This window comes from Achroia grisella, unplaced genomic scaffold (assembly GCF_030625045.1).
Source record: "Achroia grisella isolate CSIRO2021 unplaced genomic scaffold, CSIRO_AGI_Agris_v1 utg640, whole genome shotgun sequence".
NCBI lineage: Eukaryota > Metazoa > Arthropoda > Insecta > Lepidoptera > Pyralidae > Achroia > Achroia grisella.
In genome coordinates this window covers 5,674,977-5,688,817 of record NW_026712977.1, presented here as the reverse complement: position 1 = coordinate 5,688,817, position 13,841 = coordinate 5,674,977, and the positions used below count along the sequence as shown (strand labels likewise).

Below are 13,841 nucleotides of genomic sequence, written 5' to 3'. Positions count from 1 at the left end.
ATTCTTATATTATTGAATTAAATTTAAGGTAATTTGAAAATATAAAAGTACAGTTATTTTATATTTATGATACATTTTTATAAGTTATGATTATCAATAATAGTTATCTTATCTTTTAGTATCAATTCGTAGTGGTTATTTCCTTAGTGGTTTCATTTTTGCAATGTAATATAACCTTATTATTTCAATAGCCTACAAAAATTGATAGTTGACAGCAGAATACCCGCCGTGTCACATCTATCATAGACTTTAATCTAAAATGAATTAAATGGCTGTATGGGCTTAGATTCTTTGCCTTTCCTATAAAGGATAAATAAAACAAAAAAAATGAACTATCAAATTTATGAGCTTAAAAAATACTGCTCTGTGAACGAAGAAGAGCAGCCATGTGTCAATGGTTGGTTATCACAAGGACGACATAATGACCCCTAATCAGAAACTCATAGCAGGTTGCATATCTGGAATGGCGACTAGGTTCATAACTCAGCCTCTTGATATAATAAAATTAAGAACACAACTACAGAAAATGCAAGCACTGGACAAAAAAAAGATTTGGTTTCGTACTACCAGGAAGATATTGAAAGAGGAAGGCGTTACAGCTTTCTGGGCTGGTCATAATCTTGGACAGGTTGGATATTCATACAATAATAATACCTATACAAAGAGCTCACGGAAAATGACAATAACGATTATGATGTTACAATATCTATTTACCAATTGTGTACCCTATTTTTATAGTCTATTTACCTTCTTATTAGTAAATGATTATGCCCGTGAATCCATCCGCGTGAAATTTATAGCCTATATGTATTCTGATGTATAAGCTATATTAAAGTTTCATCAAAAAATAGTTTTTAAATGAAAGAGTAACAAATATCCATCCGTACTCACACACTTTCGCGTATATAATATTAATAATCAGATATTTCTATGTTGGTTTTCTACTAATTTCCTCTTATTTAAATATCTATTTGGTTAGTAATGCCTATTGTATACCAGACTTTTGAAAATACTTGGGTCAGCAATTGGCTTTCAGCTTTAATTATCTTTATAAGGTATTTTTGTATAAAATTATCTATTTGATACTTTTCTAAAGAGGCGTAATAATTTCAGATTCACTCGATATTATCAGTAAGTTCTCAGTTCTATATGTACGAACTGACAACTAAATACGTTGCTGGTCTATCCCACGACAGAGACAAACAGTAAGCTTGAATTTATGGTGATATTTATTAAATAATAATAATAGGTAATATATATAGATAGTAATTAATTAAGTATTGTATTGAGCATAAATTAATTTATAAACGCTAATGCCTAATGTATAGAAATAGCAATATTTCATAGAATCATAATTGCTTCAGATTATCAGAGTAGGCAACAAAAGAATAAAATAAAACAATATTCCTCATAAATAATAATACTACATTACACTATCGAAAGTGATAATTAAGATGACATAATTATTTTCAATTTGCCAGTTCTTCTCCACTGAATTAGGCCACCGTACTGGATGGTATAGATAGTTATAAACAATATAACGAGCATAAGTGGCCACAAATGTCCTTATGTCATTAATGTCCTATTAACATCACATTTTCATAGAACAAACATGAGTTTCTCCTCATTGGGCGGAATATTAAGATGTGAGGTAAATTTAGTACACTAGTGTGTTACTAGATGACGCTACTTCAAAAGTAGAGCGCGCTAGTATTTGCCTTTGCTCGGAATGTATATAGTCGCTTTGATTTACTAATGTGTTTTTATTTTATTTGATTTTTTTTTCTAATTACTCTAATATGGCATATAAGATTAGATTAGTTGGAAAAAAAAATTCATAATCAAATTACATAATTCCATGTACTGAACTGGGTACTTAGGTAGGTTCTAAAAACAAACTCAAATTTCATGTCTCGTGTACTGTATTGTATAGTGTCTGTTCTGCCTGTAAACTAAAGGATGCCAATAAAAGAACTATGCCAGATAGTACTATCCGGATTTTTATTGGCAACTTTATATGCGTTTTTCGCTCGCTTGCTCGTATATCACTCTGGACCTGGAGCATATCTAAAAATGTAAGGGCAGTTTTGTGCTGTTTAGTATAAATATTTACCATGAACTGATACACCACCTAAAATTAATAATAATAATATATCATACGTCATATATATATATTCTTCGGGGAGACTGATAGTTTTATCTGTGCAATGTAAATCGAGTAAACAACCTCACAGCCAGCTGTGCCCCTGATTGAGAAGAATCATCGCCACTCTTATGGAGGAATCATTTTCTACAAGGATAATTATTAATCGTATAAAACATTCTCCCATTTTGAAGTTAATAATAACACTACAGTCAACATACACAAATGAATAGGCTTTTTAAGTCTCTATTATGCCTTTATAATATAAATATCTCTATTGTTAGTGTGTGTGAGGGGTTGCTTCAATGTTATTCATATTATAATATTAAATTGCAGACCGTATCTATTTTTCTTTTGCGGTGTATTCTCTGGATGCTGTTGTGCCACCCTGGTAATTCCGATTGAGGTGATACGAGTCAGGCAGATGATAGTCAAGGATCAATATCGAGGTCTGCTCAATGGTGTCCGTGAGGTGTATAACTATGGAGGTATCCTCGGTTTTTATGAGGGCCTTAGTGCATCATTACTGCAGGTGAATATAAGTTAATTCGAGCATATTACATGAAATATTATATGTAGATCCTGTTTTGTCCGACAAAGCAGTTAAAAGTGTTTATACATATGTACTATAAAACAATTATTAAGTAAGGTTTCATTAATTACAGTTATGTTCACTAGACAGTTCTTTATTTTATAAAAGGAAAGTTCGTCTTTTTTCGATACGTTAACGATAAATTCCTAAAACACTCTTTTATTAACAATAACAGATTTGACCATTAATTTTTATTTTTAAGGCTGGCGCTGCTTATATATTTCCATATAAACATCAAATTCTGATTTGTAATTATTTATTTATATATGGTTATGTCGTGTTCTGAAAAGTACCTATATTAAAAGAACTTTATTGCCACTACTCATTCCAGATGGGCCCGTCTGTTGGTATTTCATTCGGTGTATTCCGTTTCCTCCAGCCCAGAATACTAAAGTATTTTCATGACTGCACCACCGAAAACTGCATTCATAGAAGCAAAAACACAAACAAACCAGAGCACCTTCTCCTGGCCAGCACTGTTGCTGGTTCTATAGCCGGTTTTGTTTCCAAAACTATCACGTACCCATTTGATTTGGCTAAACGGAGGCTTCAAATCGCTGTAAGTTACTGTTATTTTAATTAAAAGCAAATGTTCTCAAGTTATTAAATTATATTATACTTGTTGCATTAACTGATTTTAAAAAGTAGTCCTTCCTTTAACTATAGCTTCAAAATTAGAAGAAATTACTGACAGCTCCGTCTGCTTTTTGTGATAAAAGATTACGTATGTCATATCTCTATCTTTATTAAGATCCATCCACCCAATACATTTACTAATGAACAGGCAGCATTAGATGACTTTCAATATCTTCACGACACTACACTTCACATAAAATTCTCTCATATTCTTAACCAGAATACAATAATAGCATTTTACTATTCATAATATTTCATTTCAATCTGTGCTATCATACCTCCGCAACTGGAATCATGTAAACAGTGCCAGTGACATTTCTTTCTAACTGTCCTAAATTCATTGACTATATCCTTCTTCAATGCAGTTAGAGCAAGTGGATGCATCATTATATCAATAATCTATATACAAATATAAAAACTACTTCAACGGCTTCTTAATGAATGGAATCAAAAACATCATCGAGTTCAATACTACACTTGATTACTGGATTATTGGACTGGAATAATATAAACTTTCAAATGATGAAATAGTTTTCGTATATAATCATTCAGTGTTTCCGAACATATATAAGATATAAACATGAAATTCGCATTTTCTCTTAAGTAAGTTCTGCATAGTCACGATTCGCAATGATGGAAATAATTTTAATGTTTATATTATTAAAAACTCGATTACTATTGAATAATAGCATTACCACATACGTGCCCTGTACGTAATGGACATATCGGGCGACCAATGATTTGTTACAAATGCCATCATTATACTTATTACAGAGTATGACTACCGGTTTTATGTAAGCCTTTAGGTACATATAACTTTGAGCATTCATATCTACTTAGCAGTTCCGTAAAAGTGATTGTGATAATGAGGGTTTTATATCAATTTCTCATTGATCTCCACCTTTCTTAGAAATATAGTAACGACTGAACTAGTATTTAGCGCATTGTAACAGTTTTCAATTGTTTCGTCTTTGCAAAATGAAGATGTTTTTCATTTATAATCACGACTGTTTATATGACTCTAGATTTATTTTTATGCATGTAACTATGCTCTAAATAGAGTAAAGATAACATAATTTTATCTATCAGTTATCTACCATAATCATAGTAAAAGCTTGCTTAGATTGGGACTGTAATGTCCCTGCGATTACAGTATTTTCATAATGGCCTTTTTTATCCCACATAGAGACCCGTCCATCTCAGAGGTTACTCCTGATCCGTTCGTGTCTACAACAGGCAGAATCACGCGATGCTTAAAGGCCGGAACAGGCTCAACCCAGACCCTTAGTCATTATTGAGACATTATTATCCATTGCTCTGAATGTACCAACTCCAATCATTCTCAAACCGCCATTCCCGTGAACGGTACCACGAATATAAGCGTTCCAGGAATGGCTGGAACCAACGTCCGCTTTACTCTCCGAATTTAATGGACGAAACTAATAAGTTTTTTAAGTCGTAAAAAATATTTAATTCAAAATACTTAAGTACTACATTAGTTAATGTTTTACTTTAACTGTATTGGCTTTGGATTTGTATTTACTGTAGTCCCCAAAGTACCTAAGTTCTCGTATGCTAAATATTGTGCATGCATTCAAAAGCCCTATAAATATTAATTACTTCTATACAGAGTCATAAAGAAGACCTCAGGTACCAAATACCAAGCACGTCTAGGAACCTGGCTAAATGCTCAAACCTACCTGACTGTATCATCAATACACTGAAGACGGAAGGGCTTCGTGGCCTATATAGAGGATGGAAGGTGACCATTTATAAAGCGCAGGTGACCAGCGTAATGGCATTCACTACTTACGAACTTGTATGCTATGCCATAAGGGAGGTGGAATCTTAAATTGGCGATATTTAAAGCTGTTAAATAAAAAGGATAAAAGTAATAACTAACAGTCATGTTATTCATAGACATCTACGAATAATATGACTGTTAGTTATTACCTTTATCCTTTTTATTTAACAGCTATACTGATAACCAATTATCAGTATAATAGCGAACAGTAGCTTCATTATTATTAGCACAGTGTCTACTCGTCTTCTCATCATTGTCTGCCATCATATCATGGAATAAAATGGAAAGAGGAATACAGGAGCTTTCTCTTTCCTTTACATTCCATGCAGTGATATATTGAAAAAAATATTATTTTGTTTTTTAGAATTCATCAAATATGAGATATTTGATGAATTCTAAAAGAAACAGAGCTCTGAGCGATTTGTGAGTAAAATTGCTGTTACGCGATGTGACGTAACAACAAATTGATAAACAATACACAATCCGAAGCGGAAGTCATACATAATTTACGCGTGTACAACATCTCTAAGCTCACGTCGTATTTTGAATACATTGCGAAAATAAATGGTGCAGTTTATTTCGTATATAAAACAAGCGCATATATGTCTAATAAATGAGTGATTGTTTTGAATAAGTTTGTAATAATAAATGAAATATTAAAAAATATATTTTTTGTCTTTAGCGATATTGTATTTAATACAAGGACTAATATGTACGTACTTACTACTATGTACTTAGATCAATCTTAATAATTCATGAATATTAAGATGCGGCGAATGAAATCTTGATTAAGTCTATATGACATAAAATCGCAGGTAATCGATATTATAATATATGTGCCCCGTGTGCCAGTATATGCAGTTACAGTACGCGCATTACGACAATAATAGATTATACCATTGTCAATTATAAAAAAATATCGATTTTTGCTCATTGACTTGGTCAAGTCACAATACATATAAAACACTGTAGCATTCAATGAACTGTCACCATTTCACAAAACGCTCTACATCATGCTATGATCAATTTGTGTTCGACACCAGAACTGTAAGTTATGTCGTAACTGCGCACACGCATCACTTGTACTACGAGGCCAAGATTGCATACTTCCTATCTTGTTTCACTCCCAATTTGTACCAGTTTATATTTCTAGGACCGTCTCTGAATGTTTAATTATCGAAACTAATACTAAAAGTGGAAATGTCGTCACAAACATAAATACTTCAGTATTCGTATATTATGATTATACATTGTAAATAAAATCTACTATGATTTTCATCATTTATTTAAACTTTATTGAAATTATGTACAATACAATGCTATTAGTATTCTCTATCAGCCAACGTTTGGGAGTACTGAAGTACTTTCTCAAAGGTTTAGTGTAGGTAATAATAATATAAAATAATATCGTACATAGTATTAAAACAAACATATTTAAAAAAATCATGTATTTCTCTCTTTGGTACTTATAACTATAACAGGTTCAACAACAATGGTCGTGGTAACTTTTTTTTCACGATGATTAGATGACTGCGGTGATGATGAACTGATGACTGAACGTCGACTACTATCATCTTCAATGTTGTTTGTACTTATTTATATCTGTTAAAAGAATAAAAATATGTTACTATTTTCATTCAAATTATATATGCACAAAAAAAGAGTAAAACAAAATTGTAAGTATGATTGAACGAAAATGTAAAATAGAAATATAAAATTCTGTTATTTTGCATTTTCATATAATCTACATACTATTTGTTTGTTTTATATTGTATTTTTAAATGAGAGAGTAGAGACAAAACGTCTTACTCCAACGACATACGGTTTTATATTTAGAAAAAAAAAACTTACTAACTCACCTTAATCTAAATTTTTCGCAACGAAATAATCAGTTCCAGCCGTGCGACAGAGACTCGCCTTCCCATCCGTGTTCCTCCTGAACGTGGTGCTCATGATGATGTACTGGCACGTACACCTTCTTCTCCACCTCCACTTTCTTGATCACTGGCACTGGCACGTGTTTCACCACTGGTACTGGCACGTGCTTCACTATTGGCACTTCTTTTACTACCTGTACCTCTTTGACAACCGGTACATGGACCGGATATGGCACCTTAGAGACGTGGTGGTGGTGAATAGTGTGGACCTTGTAAGGTACGTGGATTTTTACGTGCTTACTGTAACAAAAAGAAATAATTATGAATATATGGTAATTCTTCATATATTTTGATTAGGCTTTTTTTTTATTGGGGGGCTTGAGATATTGCCAGGTGCTTGAACCGTATGCACTGCGACGTACATACATCTTGTGCTAGCCCTGTTTCAGAGTGCGCTCCTAGACCTGATAGGGACAGGAATTGAAGGATATCCTTAGGAGCGATAGTTTTTATCACCTTAGGTAGGTAGGTATAGGTAAATAGTTAAAGTCGTGAATCCATATACCAATATTCATGGTGAAGTTAATAAGAAAGGACATAATTACTGGTCGAGTCCTAAAAGACTGATACAAGAATAGTACAAGGTGATTGACTTGTATATTTTTTACTGTATAAATAAGTCTTTAATAATGCATATATACATTATTAAAGACAAAATCATTTATTAGGAACTAATCCAAAATGCAAATTTGTATGAAACATTAAAATTATCAACGCTTTCTAGAACATATTAACATGCGTCTCATTATGATCATGAACAGTGTTACGCAGTATTTTTATGGGATAACAACAAATTAATTCATTAATGCCAATTAGAACAAAACACTATCTTCTTGTGACGTCATAATTCCGTTTGCTGTCCCACATAATTAAATTTCCAATTTCATTGTAATTTGTGCATGTGATACAATACGTGGATGAAATACGATTAAGCACAAATGCCCACTTTCACTTGAGTACTTCATACGGGAAATAAGTTATTTTCATGCAAACGTCTCATTTAATGGACGAAGCGAATGTGCTTTCTATCTGTCATCATTTAAGACACAGTTAAATGCACATTAGGGTAACAAAAAAATTGCGTGGGAAGTGAAATGTAATTAATGTTGGATGCTAAATCTTTTGGGTAGTATATACATCCCTTCTACATTTAATTCATTACTTAAGTTTGAGACAATTCTATTAATAGGGTTTTTTATATATCGTAAGGATGCACATCCAAAAACCAACAAAAAAAAGAAAATTACTATTGATATTGAATTAATATATGGAGGTTACTATTATTATATAGACGAGTCATTTTAATTTATACTAAATTATTTATTTGCTCTGTACGGTTATTCGTGACATAAAATTTTGGGGAAAATGCACATTCAAATTATTTGGTCTATTTAAAGGTATATATATAATTATCAAAATATGTAACAGACACTGTTATTTATTATATATATCAATAATTAATTTAACGATTATTACAAACTCTTAGGATGTCACATCTTATGAAACTATGACTGAAAATTGAAAGAAAAATTCTAAACGTTCTACTTCCTTTGTTTTTAATATTGTAGAAGACATAGGGTAGCGAGATACGTTAATTTAGTTTTCATCAAAATGGCGGAAGTGCGGTTCGCTTGTTCTTGGTATGTTAATAATGATTTTGTAAGTGAACTACCTATTTATTCCGAGTGCGTAATTCTGCACCAGAATGGATTGTTTCAAGACGTGACCCGGATCCGTTAGAGTAGTATAATTGCAACACGGTTTTATGACTTCACATCTATTTCATTCGTTTGTCAAATATATATTTTTTTCTGTAACCTCTAATTAGGAAGAGTAAGTTATATAGTTTTGAAGGGTCGTCGAAACTTTTTCGGAGTTCGACTATAATGTGTTTTTTTTTAATGGTACATTTACATATAATAGTACTGTGGTCACCTATGTACATTGTCTTTAACATTATTTAGTGCATTTCTACAATTATCTAAAACACCATATTTTCCGGTTGCCGCCCAACTAGCAGAAATACTTATCATAAAAATAATTATTGCTGAGATAATAATGTTATTGAAATTTTATATAACATAAAAATGATTGCTCGTACAAAAGAACCGACATTGTGATTAATGTCACTGTTGATTATTGTCAGTTTCACATTAATTTTGATACTTTTTGTGAGTAATATTTCTTTGATAGAAAATAATAATTACGTAATATACTTGTAAAAAATGCACTTCCGTTCGGATCCTCGAATAATATTTCTAACGATAGTAATTGAAAACAGCATATTTGACTTCCATCGAAAAATAAAATAAATAATATTTGAATGCAACAGGTGTAGTAATGCAACAGTATTTAGTCTTAGATATAAAAAAATATATCTCTATATATGTTGTAACACCAACACGCAATACAGGTGAACCGAGACTCTAAAACTAACCTTATCGTTAATTATAAAGAGTAACCGTTAATTATTTAATTACATAATACCTCTATGATTGAAATGAAGTGAATAATGATGTGCGTCAATATTAAACCACTATAATTTATATGAAATCTAGGATTTTAATGACATCGAGGGGTTCTATAGGTAGCATAAACAGAACCATAACACCACTGTGTCAATGCGTAAACCAAAGAGCTAATTAATTGGCAATATAAAGACGGCATTCTGAATGTAATTATCATAGGGTTGAAATGGTTCTAAAACCCTTAATATGAGACAGGTATATCACAATAAAACTTTTGTGAGTGTGTGCTTTTAGTGGAAAACCCCTGATTTTTTCCAACTTAATAGCAAGAAACGCGGTAGTCCTATCCTATAAAAAATGTGAAGACGAATTTTCTTAACCAGTGTGACTTACCACTGACGTCTAATGATCCCGAGACATAGTCTTACACTGCTGGCCTACTAGCCCGAAGGACGAGCAAATGCAGTTAGGACGACCTTTCACTAGATGCAAATGGCTGATGCATTTCGTATGAGGGATTTAACAAGTTATGTTGTTTTGATTTCAATTGTAGATAAATAATCATAGATACAATAATGTGTCAATAGGTATATAGATGTGGACTAAATAATCGCATTTAAATAACAAAAAACCGTTCGTTCAACATCAATATAAGTAAACCAACTACTTTTATTTGGAATAGAGATTTGAAAAATATAAGATATAAAATCCAATGAAAAGTTTAACAATGTTAAAACATTTTACTTATATTATGTCGTTATTCATTGCTCATATGTTGTTAAATATCAAATAATCAGGTACATTAAATAAATATATCTAAATGAAATCGCGACTGAGATAATTATGCAAACATGAGAGGAAACGCTTTAATTTTGAGTAAACATTCTTAATCTTTATGAAAATAACATTATAACGTAATGAGGAAGCTGTTTTGCAATATTTATCATATGTTTAATATATACTATATATTTACAAAACGGCGCTATTATTACTATTACTTATTTTTATGTTATTGTAGATATGTAATAGCATTTGTTATCGTTTATATGTAAATTTGATCAAAATAAATTACTTTTAATATAAACGCTTAAATATACTTATTGCATTTTTATACTAGGACTTAAGATTATAAAATTTTATTGTATAAATTTGTATCAATAAGATTTCTTATTTTGAGAATCAAATACATTCATTAATTGGGGTAATATTAGTGATAATCAAGTAAATTAATATTTCTATTCATATAATAAAAATAATCTTTATTCAATGAAACTTAGATTTGAGCACTTTGAATAGTTAAACGTTTTCTAAATCTAACACCTCATCGAAAATATACAGTGTTTCTAAAATATTATTGAAGAGTGTATTAAATTGAATGTTAGTATTCACGCTCTGTTCAGATAAGTCTACGTAACCCGTTTCATTTTAACAGGTTTTTTATTCGACCTTGAATAAGTTGCATAATGTTATTTTATTCATTAGCTGCACTATTTTTACTTTTTTCAGAGTGAGCATACTCAATGCGGTTTCTTTGAATGAACGTGTATTTTTTGTAGCAATAAAAATGTATAGTATTTGAAGTAAGGTCAGTGTCACTCGTTTTCGTTGTCTTATTTTTATTATTGCGTGTAACGGTAGTTCAATAGCATTTCTTTTTTAAATATTTTCTTACGGAACATAAGATGAAGTTGTGAATTCTTTATAAGATTCAAATTTAGTCAGATTATAAATACTATAATGTAAACAATATGTGTAATAAGTGAAATAATACTTACTGATGGCCGCCGTGACCCCCGGGAGTAGGAGAAGCAACCACTACGACAACAAAGAGACCGACGAGCTGTAAACAAAGTTAAACATTGTCAAATTTAATTAATTGAATAAAAAAATACAGCATTATTCCATCATTAAATTATATTTTCCTAATTTGTAATTTGAACAATATTTGAAAAAAGAAATATCATTTTAACGTTTCAGCGTTAAAATTATATTTCGTTTTTCAAAAATTGTTCCTTTTTGCCAAACTTACGGCGAGTTTCGTGTACATCTTGCTATTGGTTTGCTGGACTGATTTTAATGATACACCTGGTCTGTGGACACTGGTTTGCTTTCTACTGTTTCCGAACGATCCACAAGCTTATATACTGAACGGTTTCAAGTCCAAGAGTTGCATAATGGAGCCCCTTGGTTCATCCCTACTAGCCCGTTTTATCCGGCTAAATTAGAAAGGTGCAAGGTGTTTTTGCATTTGAGGTAGAAAGGCGCCACTTGAAGTTGGTGGGGCTCGATCAGGTGGGGTAGGACTGTCCGAAGAGGCAGTCTCACACGCGCATACCATATTTTTGTAATCTGTATCAAGTGCTCACATAGTGTTGTGATACTTGTGATTGAATTTACTTTTTTTGTCAACAATAATCTAAACTTGGTTGAGGTAAATAAACTTCCGACGTAGATGTCTGCACTGGAAACGGTGTAAAACATCATAAATTATTTGGTTTCTTGTCATAATGTGATTTAGCGCTACAGTAATAGATATATTTTCAGATAATGTTACTAACGTAACGTAACTTAATTGATTTGCTCTTTGAAAACACGTTGCCGGTGTATGTTGAAATATGTTTATAAACTGCAGTTTTCGTAATTGTTAAGAAACGAATCATTTAGTAATATAATAGTTTTTGTGTAATTATCTGTTGTTCAAGATCAAGTCAAATGTTATTACGTTACAATGTAGTTTTTTTTATTTTCTTTATGAATGATATTCTTCACTAATTTCAATTATATTTTTGGGTACAATAATAATAATCCATGCTTTGCGAATTTTAACTATATATGCAATGCGAACCATCACTGTAATATTTTATCAGAGATTCTTTGTCACAGATTTAATTTTTGATAAAAGATATATGTAATATAAAATACATAGTAGTGTAAAATACTTGCTATCCAGAAAGTTATTTACACAGATATTGCAACGACTGATACATATCGTCTATGTTCAATAACAACAACAAATATACAAATTTAATTTACCAAGTGTATCTCATTTATCCTCACTAATATTATAAATGCTAAATGAACTCTATCTATCTCTCGTGCTTTCACACTAAAACTACTGAACCGATTTAAATATTTTTTATTTGGTACACAGATAGTTTAGTCCCTGAGAAAGAACCTAGGCTACTTTTTAATGCGAAAAAGGGGTTGTAAGGGTAGGGGGTAATGAAAGGATGTATGGATGTATCGTCCTTTTTAAAGCTAGCTTGAAACTTATTTTTTAGACTATTGATTAAATATATATTACATTGAAACTTTGTAAACATTTTATCCTTAAGAGAGTAAAATAGACCTAGAGAATGAAAGTTTGTATAGAATATCTTAAATTTTTAAGAATGGTGGTACTTTAACTTAACTTTTTGTGTTAGATTATTATATATTTTATGATATACAAGGTACAACTATACCACGCGAATGAAGTCGCGGGAGCAGCCAGTTAAAAATAAATTGTTACCTAGCCAACTTTGGCATCATAACACAGAATTCTGAGTTTTCTGACAAGACAAGTTTTATAAAAGCTAAACGACTAAATCTGTATTAAATTACTTGTCTTATTGTTATAAAATATATTTATCGATATCGAACTTATTTATTAAAATGTTTATATAGATTTACTGTATTTTTCAGTACCTTTAACATTTCGAAGTAATGTTAGTATTACAGTATAGTAAAAAAGTGACCAATCAGAATCAATGCGAATTTACTCACGAGACTTACTATTCTAAATATTAACACCGAGAGTATATACAGTCCGGTACCCCATTAAATCTAAATCTGTATAAATGAGCTAGTAGAGAAATAGCTAGATGAACACAAACAAAGATACAACACCATTACAGATACTGGTAAAGATTACCTAACAACAGAATCCCCATGAGCACAATCAACTTACATTAAACCTTGAATTTTATTTCATTACTTTCTTTTTCACCAAACCGTAACAAAAACAAAGCACGCGTTATTACTACATTACACATTATTTCTTGTTAAATTCATGACACAAAGAATAGTCTGCAACCAAATACTATGAAGATTAAAGGATGATATTTCAGTGTAACTATCTGTTAGCTTACTAATTTGTTATATTTATTATAACAAATTATTTTATTAGGTATACGAAAAATCTTCTTTAAATTATGTATCTTTTGAATATAGTGACAGACACTTAATTTAATTGGGATAAACTTTGTAGTACAAAGTTACT

At 31.1% G+C, this 13,841-nt stretch overlaps 2 protein-coding genes across 2 annotated transcripts; one reads left to right on the top strand and one right to left on the bottom strand.

The window, feature by feature from the left end:
- The first annotated feature begins 332 nt into the window (after window positions 1-332).
- LOC131849318 (mitochondrial thiamine pyrophosphate carrier-like) lies at window positions 333-5,224 on the top strand. The gene is made up of 5 exons (XM_059199357.1): window positions 333-628; window positions 1,114-1,205; window positions 2,480-2,675; window positions 3,067-3,294; window positions 5,002-5,224. The coding sequence occupies exons 1-5, from the start codon at window positions 395-397 to the stop codon at window positions 5,221-5,223; spliced, it is 972 nt and encodes a 323-aa protein (XP_059055340.1). The 5' UTR covers window positions 333-394; the 3' UTR covers window position 5,224.
- A 1,429-nt stretch (window positions 5,225-6,653) lies between these two features.
- Window positions 6,654-11,669, bottom strand: LOC131849314 (mantle protein-like). Its single transcript, XM_059199353.1, has 4 exons — window positions 11,610-11,669; window positions 11,356-11,420; window positions 7,035-7,352; window positions 6,654-6,777 (listed from the first exon to the last, which is right to left on the bottom strand). The coding sequence occupies exons 1-3, from the start codon at window positions 11,625-11,627 to the stop codon at window positions 7,064-7,066; spliced, it is 372 nt and encodes a 123-aa protein (XP_059055336.1). The 5' UTR covers window positions 11,628-11,669; the 3' UTR covers window positions 6,654-6,777; window positions 7,035-7,063.
- Between the last annotated feature and the right edge of the window lie 2,172 nt (window positions 11,670-13,841).